Raw genomic sequence first — 17,555 nt, 5'->3', positions numbered from 1 at the left:
CGGGAAGGCATATGACAGCCACGGTTCCCAGATCTTGAGGAACTTCGCATGGGAGTTGTTGCAAAGGGCGGTTGATTAATGTAGCAGTTACTCACTGGAATCCATTTGCCCTTAGCTCAGGCATGCAGGCAGGAGGGTGTGCTTAGCTTAGAAAGCCCCTCCTCTCCTCCTTCAGATGAAAGAAAAAAAAAAAGCCCCTGTGAAGACTCCTGGGATGTATGATATCATTTTGGCCTAGGTCAGAAAGCAGGAAGCAACTGAAGAAATGTGTAACAAAAAAAATTTAAATAAATAAATAAAGTTTCAAACAAGTAAATGCAACAGGCTTGGTTCACATTAGCATGTCTCCGAAATCGCAGGATTTCCAGTGTGACTTTGGAGCGTGACTGATGCGACCTTATGGTGCAATTTTGATCCGACTTTATGTTCTGTGGATCAAAGTGGCATCAAAAATTGCACCAAAGTAGTGCAGGAACCTTTTCAAAGTCTTTAAAGTCAAACTTTGAAGTCGCACCAATTTTACCATTGAAAAGAATGGGGTCTTGTCATGCGACTTTGATGAAAGTCACATAAGTGTGAATGGAGCCTAATGCTAGCGGCGTAAGGTTTTAAATATTTCTTGTGGGGTTTTTTTCAATGACAATGGGCCCTGGAGCCACGGTCGCTGTCTGACATTTCAGCATGTTCTGGTAATTATGATGTCATGCTGACCTGGACATTTTATAAATGGGCAACTCCTATCATCATATTGATTAGTGGTTCCAAATTATTAGTAATTACTGCAGTAGGGAACAGACACAAAAGATACACTCCGCATCTTTCCGAATAACTGTTCTGCTTTATTATGACGCAGTTGAATGTTTTTATACACAGGATTACGTAGGTATCACATTAATATTACAATTGTACGTTTATGGTAACAAGGGGCGTAACATAGGCAGGCTAATTCTAATCAGGGCTCGAAAGAATGTAAACACATACTGAAAACATTATTAGTGCCGTGTGCACAGTGAGGGCAGTGTACAATACATACAAAATACAATACAGTTATATACAGAACTTACAAATTTCCTTCACAATACTAACCCACACGCAGTGACCACGTCACCCACCACGTGCCCACTGGAAGATTCACCGTCTTGCATAACGTGTATTTTCCCTTGTGTTTGTCTCGCTTGTATGGAGCGTGATTTCATTTTACTGTAATTTTTTTCTGAAAAATGTTAAAGAATTGAAATAATAAAAATAAAAAATTTAAATTCATGTTGACTGAGAGAGTTTATATCCGCCCCAATACAAGAGGTTGGCTAAATCTGGAAGCTCAAGTATAATGGCAGCAATAGAGATTTCCCTCTGAACTCACACAGATCTGTTCTCTTTGCAGCTGGAGGTTCGGCTTCTACCTGTGCGCTTTGATTGGAGGAGTCGCCGTCCTGTATGATGTAAGTCACATGTTGTGTCTCTCATGTTTGCTGTCCCAGACAGTACTTCATTGGTGGAAGATAAAACCTGTATATGATATGTATGGGAACTTGGTAGAAACTGTCCCACTTAGGCCGGCCATAGAAGGTTCGAGTCTTGGCTGGTTCTGCAGGAACCGGCCGAGATTTGGACCGGTAATGGGCAGGCTATTTGTACCCAAGTTAATTCATCAATCAGTTTGGGTACAACAAGCCTGCCAGAGTCTCCTGCGATTATCACTAGTGGCTGCTGTAGCCCCGCTAGCAATATTCTGACAACTGGAACGGCTTCCCCTGCCCCCCCGCTGTCAGGAGAAGACAGTGGCAAAGAGCAATAGGATCTGGGACCCAAACAATTTTGGATTGCCCCTGGCCATAACTATACCTGTATTGAGAGATATAATCTGGACACTGTGCTAAACCGCTTATTTCCATTCTCTTTCTTTTACAGAAACCCTGGTTTTATGACGTGTGGGAAGTGTGGGTAGGCTACCCGAAACAGGTAAGACACCGAAACACTGACACCGTGTCTAGAAGTAAAGCGATGTGCCTGGCAAAGATACCGAACACATTGCATCAAAAGTCTAAAGTTAACCAATAAAGTTATTAAACTTTAGGAGGCTGCGCTTATTGCACCGCGGCTGGTGTGCGCTGGGGGAAACACGGTGCTGATATGCCAATCTCGGCACATCACGCTGTTTACTTTTTTTTTTTTCTCAGAACTTTATTGAGATGTCACAAGTGACATTTCAATAGAGTTTTATTCACTGTAGCGGCGTAGTATAGTGGTGATTTGCATCACAACATGCTGCATGAAAAAAAAAAAAAAAGGGACTGCATGTAGTACACGGCATTGCTGTGGTGGGAACTGACAGCATAGGAAACAAAGGCATTTTGTGCTGTCTGTGCCGGCCATTCTCAACTAAGGTTCCTTCAGAGGCTGCTAGGGGTTCCTTGGGCTGTGGCTGATTGACCTCCTCCTTGATTGTATGTGTACAAAGTTTATATAATGAGAAAACAACACAGGGTAGGCTGTACAGTAACTGATCGTTGTGATAGCCAATCAAAGTGTTCAACTGATCGGTCCTCCCGGTTCCCGATCATTATTACAGGGCCCAGAGCTGTCTGTGACAGATCAGTCTCTGTACTGGGAGTGCAATGTGCAGCGCACTTTCAGCACAAACACAGAAGTGCATATATGCGGCCCCACGGATAAAGACGCCCTTCAGTGAGGCCGTATGTATGCATACACTCAACAGAAAGGCGTAAAAGCAACCTGACAAGTAAAAAACAAGTTTGTAATTTAAATTTGCCTTTGTATAACACCTTGTTAACCCTTAGTTTACCCTAATCATCCCTAATTAACTCCTTACTATTTTTTCCTGATGTTTTTATTTGTTAATTTTTATTTTATTTTATTAATCATTACTATTTAAACATGATTACGTGAATCTTGGTTGCGCTGCCCATATCATAACATATACAGTAGATATCTATCACAAGATTCAATCAACAATACAAAAGATATACAGGAAATAACATATTGAAGTGCTACATAAAAAAAAACAAAAAACAAGACAGCGGTGTAATTTAATTTAGACCTTTCACACTGGGGCCGCCCGTGCGTTAGCGGTAAAGCGTTGCTTGTTTTAGGGGCGCTATACCGCTGTTTAAGCGTCACTTTTTGGCCGCTAGCAGGGCGCTTTTAACCACAAAAAAGCGCTTCCGAAGCGCTGCCGATTCATTGCAATGGGCAGGGGCGTTTCAGGAGCGATGTATACAGCGCACCCAAACCACCCCAAATATGCTGCTTGCAGGACTTTTCCGAACATCCCGCAAGTGCACCGCCCCAATGTGAAAGCACTCAGGCTTTCACATTCGGACGGCATGGGAGGCAGTGATCAGGCGCTTTACAGGCGCTATTTCTAGTGCTAAAACGCCTGAAAATTACCTCCAGTGTGAAAGGGGTCTTAAGTGACTAACCCCCATTCACTCCGACCGTACGCAAATATGCCGCCCCCTACTGGACTAGGCTTTTTTTCAGTGGGGCTGCAAATGTGTGTACTTCCCTTTTTGTGCTTGGAGCTGGCCGAGAGACCCCCCGGGCCCAGTTCTAAAGATCGTGACCTGGAACATCTGATTTCTGGTCACCTGATCGCTGTACTAGCCTCTGATTGGCCCGCCCCCGTGTTTTCTATCTCTGTGAATGGACGAGTCAGATGCATTGTATCATTCTCTGTCCTTGCAGAGATAGAAAAAAAAAATAATCAAAAATTAAAAAAAAAAATACCTAGATCAACATTTGATCTAGGTCAGCCCCAGGGTTAGTGTTTGAGTCAAGGTCAGGGACAAAAGTTAGGTCGTTATTTTTTTTGGACAGGATTTTTTTTTTTTTTTTTATTTAATTAGTGTCAGTGTGTTTTAGGCAGGATAAAAAAAGAGCAAAGTGTGCTCTTATTGTTTCTAGGCTGTACTACGGGTACAAAAAACTATTAACATACACATATGTGGGATCGCTGCGATCGGCAGAATTTATTTTGGGTCGTTCTTTGGTGGTAGGTTATGGTAGTAGAAAGAAATATACAGTTACATTTTTTTTTAAAGTATTTTTTACTATTTTGGGCCAGTTTTCCTTAGATAATAATAATAAAAAAAAAAAAATCAGGAGATATCCATTACCATTTACCACCAAATGAAAGCCCAATGTGTCCTGAAAAATAAAACGCGGTATAATCCACCTGGATACACAAAGTAGTTGTGATGATATGTACAGGTTTAATAACACATGTTAAAGTTGCAAAATTGGGCTTAGGCCAATAAGATTTGTTTTACTTAGCCCCTTAGTACCTTAGGCACGAAGGGGTTAAACATGTAAAGTCCCAATATTGCAGTCCACATAATATTCGTGTCTATCACTGTGACTTCTTAATAGTGTTTCAATTTCACCCAAAAGAATGTGCTCTACCACCGTCCATCTGCTCACCTCAAGAAGAGACCATTAAAACACATCGGTCATAAGTGCTTAAAAATCCAGCCTTGGATTAAAGGGTGATGGGCCTCGGCATGATGTGTGTATATCCCTTTAAGAGGCTGAGGGACATCCACTTGGATAGTCCAATTAAATCTCAAAAGGAGAAAAAGGTTAAATGTGCAAAAAATGTCATTTTTGGTGAGATAGTCCCAAGGGGAAATCACGTCTAAAGAGATGCAGACCCTGCCACTTCCCTCATCTTCTCCTCCATGGGTGAAAGGGTGATGGTCCTCGGCACAGTGTGTGTATATCCCTTGAAGAGGTCCAGAGACATCCACTGGAATAGCCCAATAGAATTTCAAACGGAGAAAAGGTTCAAATATAGTGTAACTTTTATTAAAATGAGGTAAAATACAAGAAAAATGCACCCGCAAATCAAGAGAGTCAAAACAATTCTAACAGAGAATAGTGTTCTGCCGCAACTTCTGGTCTCCATCTCAACCTGGAAGTGACGTCACCCAGCGCTGCGAAAGTAGCGGCAGAACGCTATTCTCTGAAGAGATGTTAGAGTCCTTTTGACTCTCTTTATTTGTGGGTGGATTTTTCTTGTATTTTAACTTATTTTAATAAAAATTACTAGACTATATTTGGACCTTTTCTCCTTTTGAAATTTTATTGGGCTAAGTGGATGTCTCTGGACCTCTTAAAGGGATATACACACACTATGCCGAGGACCATCACCCTTTCATCGATGGAGGATTTTGAGCGCTAGATGTTTTTTTTACTTTCTGTTACCTTTTTTTGGCTAAGGATTGGTAAAAAAAAAAAATTTGCAAGACAATACTTCTACTACTACTACTACTACTACTACTACTACTACTACTACTACTACTAAAAGAAAGCCTTGTGTTTGTCCTTAAACTGTTACTAAACCCACAACAGTAAAATCTGTCTGTATATGCAGAAAAGCATGCTTGATATACCCACTGTGGATTTTAAGGGGTTAAAGGATATGTAATACTTACCTTACAAACATATCATACTTGCACAGAGTGGCCCAGATCCTCCTCTTCTGTGGTCCCTCAGCAGAGCTCCTGGCTCCTCCTCTTCTTGAGTGCCCCGTTAGAGAGCCGCTCTCCCTCAGGGCACTCGTGCGAGCGTGCACCCGTGTCCTGCTGCGTCCATTGATAGACAGCAGGACTCGGCCCCGCCCCGGCTCCTGCGTCATTGGATTTGATTGACAGCAGCTGGAGCCAATGGATGCACTGCTATCAATCTTTCCAATCAGGACCCGAGACACATGCTGGAGCTGGTGTGCTCATCCCCGTCGCTGGAAAGACCGGTCTCAGGTAAGTAAAAGGGGGGCTCTGGAGGGCAGCTGCTGTTTACAACCCCTTTAATCCTCTGTATTGTGTAAAAAGGCTTTTTGATCCTGTATGGACAGATCCTCCCCCTCCTGCAGGGTCACTCTGGGCAAGGCCAGATAACACACAGAGTGGTCCCCCCCCCTGCACATGCTCAGTTTGGTCTCTTGCTGGAGAGAATGATTCCTTGTTGAGCTGAGCTTTTCCAGTCACATGACATAGACATCACACATAGTTACATAGTTAGTCAGTTAGTTAGTCCTATACCCACAGTTGATCCAGAGGAAGGCAAAAAAAACAGCAAAGCATGATCCAATTTACTCCAGCAGGGAAAAAAATTCCTTCCTGATCCCCCCGAGAGGCAATCGGATTTTCCCTGGATCAACTTTACCTATAAATATTAGTATCCGGTTATATTCTGTACATTTAGGAAAGAATCCAGGCCTTTTTTTAAAGCAATCTACTGAGCTGGCCAGAACCACCTCTGGAGGGAGTCTATTCCATATTTTCACAACTCTTACTGTGAAGAAACCTTTCCGTATTTGGAGATTAAATCTTTTTTCCTCTAGACATAAAGAGTGCCCCCTTGTCCTCTGTGATGACCTTAAAGTGAATAACTCAACACCAAGTTCACTATATTGACCCCTTATGTATTTATACATGTTGATCATATCTCCCCCTAATCTCCTTTTCTCAAGAGAGAATAAATTCAGTTCCTCTAATCCCTCCTCATAGCTGAGCTTCTCCATGCCTCTTATCAGTTTGGTTGCCCTTCTCTGCACTTTCTCCAGTTCCCTGATATCCTTTTTGAGAACTGGAGCCCAAAACTGAACTGCAAATTCCAGATGAGGTCTTACTAATGATTTGTACAGGGGGGCAAAATGATATCTCTCTCTCTGGAGTCCATACCTCTCCTAATACAAGAAAGGACTTTGCTCGCTTTGGAAACTGCAGCTTGGCATTGCATGTTATTATTGAGCTTATGATCTACAGAAACCCCCCCCCCCCCAGATCCTTCTCCACCATTGATTCCCCCAGATCCTTCTCCACCATTGATTCCCCCAGATCCTTCTCCACCATTGATTCCCCCAGTTGTACTCCTCCTAGTATGTATGATGCATATTCTCAGCCCCCAAGTGGATAACTTTACATTTATCAACATTAAACCTCATTTACCACTTAGTTGTCCAATTAGACAGTGCATTGAGGTCGGCTTGTAAGTTGGAGACGTCCTGTAAGGACGTTATTCCACTGCATAGCTTGGTGTCATCTACAAAGACAGAAATGGTACTTTTAATCCCAGACCCAATATCGATTATAAAGGTATTAAAAAGTAAGGGTCCCAACACTGAACCTTGGGGTACACCACTGATGACCTTAGACCATTCAGAGTAAGAATCCTTAACCATAACTCTCTGAGTTCGTTTTTTTTAGCCAGTTTTCTATCCATTTACAAATTGATCTTTCCAAGCCTGTAGACTTTACCTTACACATGAGCCGTGTGTGGGGAACTGTATCGAACGCTTTTGCAAAATCCAAGCATGCCACGTCCACAGCAACCCCTCTGTCCAAGGTTTTACTTACCTCATAAAAAGAAATCAGATTTGTTTGACAACTTCTGTCTTTCATGAATCCATGCGGTCTGTTGCTTAAAATATTTTTTTCCAGCAAGAACTCATCTATGTGGTCTTTTATTAAACTCTCCAGTATCTTCCCGACTATAGAAGTTAAACTAACAGGTCTTTAATTACTTGGCAAAGACTTTAATCCCTTTGTAAATATGGGCGCCAATCCAGTGGTACTTGTCCAGTCATTGAGTCCCTAAATATTAGAAACAATGGCTTTGAAATGACAGAGGTCAATTATTTTAGGATCCATGGGTGGATGCCATTGGTCCAGGTGCTTTATCCACCTTTATTCTGTCTAAATATTTCTGGACCATATCCCTTTTGAGCCATTGTGTGTCAATACCACCCCCATTATGGACATGAGCTCCCCCATGCTCTTTTGTATACACATAGCTGAAGAAATTATTTAATACATTTGCCTTCTCTTTATCCCCAGTCACCCACTCTAGATTATTTTGTAAAGGGCCTACATGCTCAGAACTGACCTTTTTTACTATTAATATATTTTAAGAATTTTTGGGGGTTTGTCCTACTATTTTTTGCAGTCTGTCGTTTGTTTTGAATTTTTGCATCCTTGATTTCCTTTTTACATATTCTGTTATGTTCTTTGTAGCATTTAAACGATGATAGTGTTCCTTCATTTTTATATTTTTTTAAAAGTTCTTTTCTTATTATTTATAGCCATCTTAACTTTGGCCGTGAGCCACATAGGTTTTATTTTTAGCCTTTTACACTTATTGCCCATGGGAATATACTTTGCAGTGAGTTTGCGTGTAGTCAGTTTTTGAAAAATTCCCATTTCTGTTCTGTGTCCATTGTGGGTGTGTATACAGATCCTAAATGACAGCCCAATCCCTCCCTCCCTCCCTCCTTCCCTCCCTCCTTCCCTCCCTCCCTCCCTCCTTCCCTCCCTCCCTCCCTCCCTCCTTCCCTCCCTCCCTCCTTCCTTCCCTCCCACCCTCCTCCATGCCCAGTAACTAAAAAAGAACACAGTGGATGGGATGTCACATCTTGATTGATGGATGATCCGCCTCCCATAACAGCATGAGGAGACAGGCTGTAGTGGAAATCTCCTCCTACCTGAACACTCAGGACTCGGGCGGACCCTGCAGTTTATCAAGTGACCATGGTATACAGATCAACCAAAAAGGTATATAGTGGCAGCAATTTAATGTAAAAGGAAAATTTATAAGCTGTGGGCACTGCGGGGGGCGGGGGGGGGCTCATGAACTATTTTAGTAGCACTTTAAAAAAACAATATATGTATTACTTAAAAGGGAATTATGGGTTAAGGGGTTATTGCACATTTATACTTACCTAGGTGGATCGGTCCATTGCTGCATCTGTCCCCCACCGGCTCTAACACTGAGGACCGAGTAATTTAATACCGCAGATCGCTCGGTTCTCGCAGCTTTCCGAGCAGAGAGCTGCTGACGGTCGCTGCTCTCTGCTCTGCCCTCTCCTCGCTCACTTTCGTCATTTCCTGCTTGTGTGATTGGTTTACTGAGTTTCCTAGAAGTCTGCACTAAGATGCAAGTCAGATTTTCTTCCTGTGCAAAAATGTCATTTTTGGTGAGATGCTCCCAATGGGAAATGAAGTCTAAAGAGATGCAGACCATGCCACTTTCCTCATTAGAACCCTGCAAGTGCAGCAGCTGATTTATAATTCTAAAATTGCTCCCATTCACGTTCATTTTGTACACAGACACAGAGAAACAAACAGCTATTTCTTCGGAGCAAAAACAGGTAGGAATCTGCAACAAAGTTTGTTCAACTCCTTGCAGTGTGGATCACCCAGATCGGAATTTTTTTCCCCCAACAAAAGTGGAGTTACTCTTTAAGTAATGATGACTTTTTTACAGAACAAACAGGTCAGAGAAGAAAATCAAAATATTACTCTGTTTTATATACAGATATATATATATATATATATATATATATATCTGTTACTCTATTACCCTTAAAGGATGTACAGGTGTGAGAAGTGAAGTGGTTAAATTGAATGTCTGGCCAAAATATTTTCTTTCTTTCTTTTGAATAAAGTAGGGATAGGTTGGACCTCCTGTCACATTCTCCTACCCCCCACCATCTCCCCCCGGGCTCTGATAGAGTGATTTATCCTCGTTTCCTGTCCTCCATGTGTTTTACCAGACAGGAAGTGGGCTAAACTCTTAGACTGCAACATGGAAATAAAAATGCTTTTCTTTAGTAGAGTTTGGGAAAGGCTAGGACCCCTGTCAGACTTTTATTTTTGTCTATGTCCCTGTTGTAGATTTACCCTTGCTTCCCTGACTGGTGAAACAGCAGGACAGGAAGTGAAGATAAATCATTCTAATGGAGTCCAGATAACTAAAAAAAAGCCCAGCCAGAGTTGTATTCCTTCCTACTTTATCCAAAACTATTAGCTTGACATACACTTTACCTTTGTTGTCTTTTTTTAATATTTTTTATTTAAAGCGGAGTTCCACCCATTTAAAAGTCAGCAGCTACAAAAAGTGTAGCTACTGATTTTTAATAATCATACACTCACCTGTCCCACGGTCCAGCGATGCGGGCACCCAAAGACTCGCTCCTCTCTGCGGGGCCGGCATTGAAACTGTAACTTCACAGCCGGACGCGCACTGCGCATGTGCAAGCCACTCTGCGCGTTGTGAATGGCCAGGCAATGTGACCTGTGACGTGTTCCAGAAGATTGCAGGGAGGGAGGAGGGAGAGGTGAACTTCCTTCCGGCACCAGGGGAGGAAGTGGGAGCTGAGTGCCTGTCAAAACTGGGTACCAGCTCCCCCCCCCCCCCCCCCCCCAAAAAAAAATGACATGCCAAATGTGGCATGTCAGGAGGTCACCAGCACTTAAAGAGGAAGTTCCATTTTTGGGTGGAACTCCACCTTAAAGTGGTTGTAAAGGAAATAAAAAAAAAAAAAAAAAAAACACAAACCTGTCAATACTTACCTTCTCAGTGCAATAGAATTGCACAGAGTGGGCCCAATCCTCCTCTTCTCGGGTCCCCCACCAGTGCTCCTGACTCCTCCTCTCTTGCTGGTTTCGGGCTCACTCCCGAGCAGCGCTGCTGCATTTTTTTGACACAGACCGCATGATTCGGCTACTCCCTCGTCACTGGAGTTGATTGACAGAAGCAGGAGCCACTGGCTTCTGCTGCTATTGACCTGCCCAGGGAGGAGGGACAAAGCCAGGAGAGCCGCAGCTAGATCGCGATGGGGTTCAGGTAAGTATAAGAGGGGTGAGGAGGCGAGTCTGTGATGCAGAAGGTTTTTATTTTTAACCTTAAAGTGGTAATAAACCCACAACAATAAAATCAGTCTGTATATGCAGTGCAGCATGCTTGTTATACTCACTGTGGGGTTAATCCTCTGCATTATGTAAAAAGGCTGTTTGATCTTGTCTTCTCTGATCCTCCCCCTCTTACACAGTCCCCAAAACCATCTCCCGATAGTACAGAGCCTTGGAGGCACTCTGCACATGCTCAGTTTGGTGTGTATTGCTAGAATTTTTAATTCCTTGGTAGAGTGTATGTAATCAGCACAGGGCCAATCGGCACTGTCCAGACAGAGGGTCAGGGGTCCTGCATTTTCATAGGACAATCAGAGGAGAATAAAAACTCCTCCCACAAGCTTTAACCAAACACTGATAGAAGTCACAAGACTGCTATATACTGCCGATGATATTTAGCAGTTTATATTTACTAAAACAATTGCATTTCCATGTTCTGTGTACTGTGGGAGACCAGATATAGTGAATGCAGAGTCCTGGGTTTAGTAACACTTTAATGCATAGAATGCATTAAGGTTAAAAAAAAAAACCTTGAGGCTTTAGAACCACTGTAAGTTTGTATTCTCCGATTTTTTTTTTTCTTTTCTTCAGTACAGACACTTTCTTCTTTGGTATGTCCCAGTTTGCTAAAATATAGGGTGGTTCAACCTTATGTGCAATTTGGCTTCCCCAGTGTATGCGTAACATGTTTGCTTAGATGATTTTGGTTGACACGTATTATTTACCTTTTGTCTTTTGCTTTTTTGGCAGGAAGTGCTATCATCCCAGTACTGGTACTATGTGTTAGAGCTGAGCTTTTATTGGTCCCTGCTGTTCAGCGTCGCCTTTGATGTCAGAAGAAAGGTGAGACAATGTTTCCATACTAAATAAGGTTCTCCTGTTTAAAATGTTTCTGTGGCTTTAGTATTGCACTAAACAGTCATCCGATCAGCAAATACCGTTCCAGCATATAGCATAGTAAATGTTTCCATCCTCCTATCCAGCAGCTTGTTGAGTGAAGACAGACAGGGAATCAGAATGCGACCAGAGACTCCGAATGTAAATCCTGCAATGCTCCTTGTACACACAGAAAGCTGGAGGAAATTGGAAGCTTTTCTTTTTTTGACCTTGCTTAAAATTCAGACTGGCTGATGCCAGAAGAAATGTATAATAAAAAAAAAAAAAACATCAAAATGTCTTCTTCTATCGTGTATGTGTATATATGTGTGTATATATATATATATATATATATATATATATATGTATGTATGTGTGTGTGTGTGTGTGTGTGTGTGTGTGTGTGTATATAGTGTGTGTGTGTGTGTGTATATGTATATATGTATATATGTATATATATATATATATATATATATATATATATATATATATATATATATATATATATATATATATATATATATATATATATATATATATATATATATATATATAAATAAATAAATAAAGATGCCTCACTATCTTAATACTGTGAACAATACATATGTAATATTGGGTGTATAAAGTGACAATAGTGAAATAAAGTGCTATAGTGCATAAAGATAATACACTAATAATAAATCTCGTGAATCAAAGCAAAATCATTAGATCATAAAGTCCATTTCAAATATAATAAAATCATATCATGATAATCCAAATATAATAAAATCATATCATGATAATCCAAACATAAAATGAATAAAGTGACAAATGGTGAAGTAAAGTGCTATAGTGTGTGAGTATAATACACTGGCAATGAATATCATTAATCAGTGTAACATGATTAAACCATAAAGTCCATTTCAAACAATTGATTCTCGATCCCCCTGAGGAAGATACGTCATATCCCTGTATAATACACTGACAATGAATCTCATGAATCAGTGCATTTCAAACATAATTGATTCTTGTTATGATCCAAACGTGATTACGTGTCCACACATTGGTGCCCCCCATGTGAATCCGCTCACCTGAGAGCGTGTGACCTCACAATTAAGTTCAGTCAAACACTCATGTGAACCACCTCTGGGTTCTGTCTGTGAATGCTGTGAGATCCTGGGCTGCCCAATAGCACTGTCTCCACATACATATAAGATGTATAAAAAGGCTGGATAGTGTGATACCATTTAATATATAACATTTAATTTAAACAGAAGCCCCTCTCCAGGGTACTCACACGATACAGGTGCTTTAGTGCACCACTCTACAGAAAGCGGAAAAACACCGAGATATGTCCCTCCGCCTTGAGACAGACCAGCTGTCTCCTGCACTGTCCTGTCCCCCTCCCCAACGTGTGTCGATACAGGGATATTTTTATTTTATTTTTATTATTTATTTCAGGCACTTATATAGCGCCGTCAATTTATGCAGCGCTTTACATATACATTGTACATTCACATCAGTCTCTACCCTCAAGGAGCTTACAATCTAAGGTCCCTAACTCTCATTCATACATACTAGGGACAATTTAGACAGGATTCAATTAACTTACCAGCATGTCTTTGGAGTGTGGGAGGAAACCGGAGTACCCGGAGGAAACCCACGCAGGCACAGGGAGAACATGCAAACTCCAGGCAGGTAGTGTCGTGGTCGGGATTCTAACCAGCGACCCTTCTTACTGCTAGGTGAAAGTGCTAACCACTACACCACTGTGTCGCCCAGGATATGACGTATCTTCCTCAGGGGGATCAAGAATCAATTGTTTGAAATGGACTTTATGGTTTAATCATGTTGCATTGATTAATGATATTCATTGTCAGTGTATTATACTCACGCACTATAGCACTTTACTTCACCATTTGTCACTTTAGTTATTCATTTTGTGTTTGTATTATTATTAGTTTTTCAGAACGGCTCTGAACCGTTCCGAGTGTCACCGGTGCCCCCGGTTTGACCTCTGGCCAAATGCAGTACTGCACACCCCATTAGCTTGAATTCTGCTCGTTATGCGAGACAACACTGTAATTGCCTAATAGGGGAGCCACCAGCTTAATTAATGAAAGTTCCCAGTCCTATAACGCTCAAAAAATTAGAACCTGTCAATTTTCTGTTGAAGTGATTTGCCTTCCTATGTGGGCTCCTGGACAGGTAGTGAAGAGCGCCCCTAGTGGTGACACAGACAGATATAAGATCATTCTTATGTAGAGCAGGAAAGAGTTGAAAAAATCTCCCCCCCCCCCCACCCAAGTCTGTGAGATTCTCCCTCGCCTCTGTGACAAGTAATAAAAGTACAAACAAATGGCAATTGTCCCTACCTATAACTGGCCTTTACAGCAAGGAGAACATGGAAGGGCAACGTCTGTCAAACAAAGATTCCCAGCTCACTTGCCAGCCTGCAACAAACCGAATCAACCCCCCCAGTGCACCGGGGTGCTGTGATGTCGCCGCTCCAGCTTACGCATCTATTTGCAAATGTGTGCAAAACTAAACCCCTTGTTTTTGATGTGAACTGTTAGACGGGGTCGATTTGATTTTGTTGCAGGCTGGCTGGTAAGTGAGCTAGGAATATTTGTTTGTTGTTTTTTTTTTTTTACAAGTAATAAAAGCCTGACAGAGGTTCTAACATTTCCCCACATAAACACATTTGTTTTCTGGTGCTCCTGTCTTTAAATGGAGACACAACCCAAATTAGAATGCAAAACTTTGTAAAAACTGTTTATTTTAAAATATACCTACAAGCTTAGAGTTATTTTGTTATTGCAGGACTTCAATGTACAAGTTGTTCATCACTGTGCAACCATCTTTTTGCTGAACTTTTCCTGGAGTGTCAAGTATATCCGAGTGGGAACGCTGACTATGTTGGTGCATGATGTCTCTGACGTCTTGCTGGAGGTACAGTACAGAATGGCACTTAATGAGCAATTAAAGGCTTTTTTTTTTTCACGTAACAAACCTGTTATACTTACCTGCTCTGTGCAGTGGTCTTGCACGAGGCAGCCCCCGATCCTCCTCTTCTTGGGCCCCTTGCTGGCGCTCTTTGCCCCTCCCTCCTGCTGAGTGTCCCTATAGCAGGGGTCTCAAACTGGCAGCCCTCCAGCTGTTGCGAAACTACAAGTCCCATCATGCCTCTGCCTCTGGGAGTCATGTTTGTAACTGTCAGCCTTGCAATGCCTCATGGGACTTGTAGTTTTGCAACAGCTGGAGGGCCGTCAGTTTGAGACCCCTGCCCTATAGCAAGCAGCTTGCAAAGGGGGCACCCAATCAGGCTTGCTCACAAGCCACGGCTCTGCATGTTCATTTACACACACAGCCCGCGGCTCGGCCCCACCCCCTCTCTCCTCACTGGCTCCCTCAGTGGACTTAAATAAAAGTATTTTACAATCAGTATAAATAAGGCACGTGAGAAGCCTTAAACCTTTGGGATTTCCAAATGCAGTCGAAAAAGGGGGGGGGGGGGGGGTGTTAACAAAGCACACACCAACAAGCCCATGAAAACAACAGAAAACTGGGGACTGCCTGCAGCTCCCTACATCCAAAGCTGGCATCAGATGAGGCAGAGATGTCCACCTGGTAGAACTTGGAGAATGTGGAAACAGAAGACCAAGTGGTAGCCTTGCATATCTGAGAAACAGTTGCTTGATTCCGTAAAAGCCCAAGAAAGACTCAGGTCTAGTAGACTGCACCTCGACAGAGTAAAACCTGATCCTTAGGACTAGGGTTGCACCGATACTAGTATCAGTATCGGTGCCAATACCGAGCATTTGCACGAGTACTTGTAAATGCTCCGATGCCTAATCCGATACATGGGCAGTCAGGAATGACCGGTGAGGTGATTGGGACGTTACAAGCACCGATCTCCCTGTATAGATTTCAGTAAAGCAGCTGACAATTGCTTTGCCTCCTCTCTGTCCCGCGGCTTTCAGCTGCTTTATTCTATAATTATAGAATGGCTTTAATCTATACAGGGAGATCGGTGCTTGTAACGGCCCCCACCGCCACACCGATCACTCCCCACTGTCCCCTGTGTCCTCCTCCGTGCTCCTAAGGTCCCCCACCATGTCCTCCTCTGCTCCCCCTCCGTGTCCTTCTCTGTTCCTTCTCCACTCCCCCTCCGTCTCCTCCCCCCGCTCCCCCTCTGTCTCCTCCCCCCACTCCCCCTCCTCCCTCCGCTCCCCCTCTGTCTCCTCCCTCCGCTCCCCCTCCGTCTCCTCCCTCCGCTCCCCCTCCGTCTCCTCCCTCCGCTCCCCCTCCGTGTCCTCCCCCGCTCCCCCTCCGTGTCCTCCCCCGCTCCCCCCTCCGAGTCCTCCCCCGCTCCCCCTCCGAGTCCTCCTCCGCTCGCCCTCCGTGTCCTCCTCCGCTCGCCCTCCGAGTCCTCCCCCGCTCGCTCTCCGTGTCCTCCCCCGCTCGCCCTCCGTGTCCTCCCCCGCTTCAGTTTATAAATGGAGAGGAGCCTCTGTCTCCTCTCCATTCATCTTCAGTGCAGCTGAGGCTACAGAGAAAGGGAGTGGGGAATATCTGTCCTCTTTGTCCTCCGTCCCTTTCTCTGTCTCAAAGGGGAGATGTCAGGGGTCTATTTAGACCCCTGACATCTTACCAAAACCCCCCTAACAGGGTTGATTAAAAAAAAAAAAAAAAAAAAGGAAAAATTGTAATAAATATTTAAAAGTAAAATTGTAAAAATAATTAAAAAAAAAAAACACTGACCCTGTCAACACCCCCCCTTTCCCCCAAACAAAGAAAGCATTGTAAAAAAAACAAAAAATATATAAATTGTAAAAAAAAGTTCTGATTCGGCTACAGAAAGAAGAGGCTGATGATAGACCTTGTGGGAAGTAGCCTTCCTAGCTTTTAGCATCGTGGAAAGCACAGATGAAGAGATGCCCCCCTGTTCTTCATAACCTGGGCTCTAGTAACCATGCTGTTATCCACTTGCTGACAGCAATACGTATATATACAACGTGGTTTGCAAGTGGTTTATCGGGGTTATGGCTGAATAGATTTTTTTTTCATGTTTTTCAAAAAAAATGGGGTATTTATTGTGGGGCTTTTTTTTTTTAAAATCATTAAAATGTATTTTTTCCCCAAAAAAATGCATTTAAAAAAAACGCTGCGCGAAGACCGTGTGACATAATTTGTGCCTTTTTATTCCACAGGGTCTCTGCTAAAAATATATATAATGTTTTGGGGTTATAAGTAATTTTCTAGCAAAAAATACTGATTTAAACTTGTAAACAAAAAGTGCCAGAAAAAGCCTGGTCTACAAGAAGTTAAAGGGGTTGTAAACCTTTGTATGCATCCTATCTCTGAGACCAGTGTACTAATGTTACAAATTTCTGTAAAATTCTTTTACATAATGCCAGCATTAAAGGAGTTCTAAAAATCTCAAGGTTTTTCATCCTAAGGCATCCTACACATTAGGGTGAAAAGCCTTCTGTGTTGCAGCACCCCCCCCCCCCAGAGCCCCCCTTTTTTTTACCTGAACCCATTCGTCATTCATTCCAGCGACATCCACGAGCCCAGCGGCTGCAGCCGCTGTCTCTGTGCTCATTGGATAGATAGCAGCAGGAGCCATTGGCTCCCGCTGCTGTCAATCAAATCCAGTGACATGGAAGCAGGGGCGGGGCCGAGTCTTGCTGTCTGTGTCAATGGATGCACCAGTGGGACTCGGGAGCACGCCCGCATGGGTGCCCCCATGGAAAGCGACTCTCTGTGGGGGTTCCCAATGAAGAGAAGCACCGCTGGGGCACCCCAGAAGAGGAGGATCAGGGCTGCTCTGTGTAAAACCCTTGCACAGAGCAGGTAAGTATAACATGTTTGTTATTTTTATTTTTTAAAAATTGAGGCTTTACAGTGACTTTAAGGCACTGAGTGGGAAAGGAAAAATTTGCTTTTACACGGTGCCCTGCTAATGACAGCCTCAGATGGATA

General features: G+C 42.9%; 1 protein-coding gene across 5 annotated transcripts in view; it reads left to right on the top strand.

Annotated features, from left to right (window-relative positions):
- Positions 1-17,555, top strand: part of CERS3 (ceramide synthase 3) — a 237,151-nt gene that overhangs the window by 195,566 nt on the left and 24,030 nt on the right. For all 5 annotated transcript variants that reach the window (XM_073618371.1, XM_073618374.1, XM_073618372.1 and 2 more), the window contains 4 exons: positions 1,385-1,442; positions 1,912-1,962; positions 11,463-11,555; positions 14,391-14,519. In XM_073618371.1, coding sequence (XP_073474472.1) covers positions 1,385-1,442; positions 1,912-1,962; positions 11,463-11,555; positions 14,391-14,519 — 331 coding nt within the window. The remainder of the gene's footprint in view (positions 1-1,384; positions 1,443-1,911; positions 1,963-11,462; positions 11,556-14,390; positions 14,520-17,555) is intronic.

The sequence above is a fragment of the Aquarana catesbeiana genome, linkage group LG03 (genome assembly GCF_042186555.1).
Source record: "Aquarana catesbeiana isolate 2022-GZ linkage group LG03, ASM4218655v1, whole genome shotgun sequence".
Taxonomy (NCBI): Eukaryota; Metazoa; Chordata; class Amphibia; order Anura; family Ranidae; genus Aquarana; species Aquarana catesbeiana.
The sequence above is the reverse complement of the archived record's forward strand: the minus strand, read 5'-3'. Positions and strand labels throughout refer to the sequence as shown.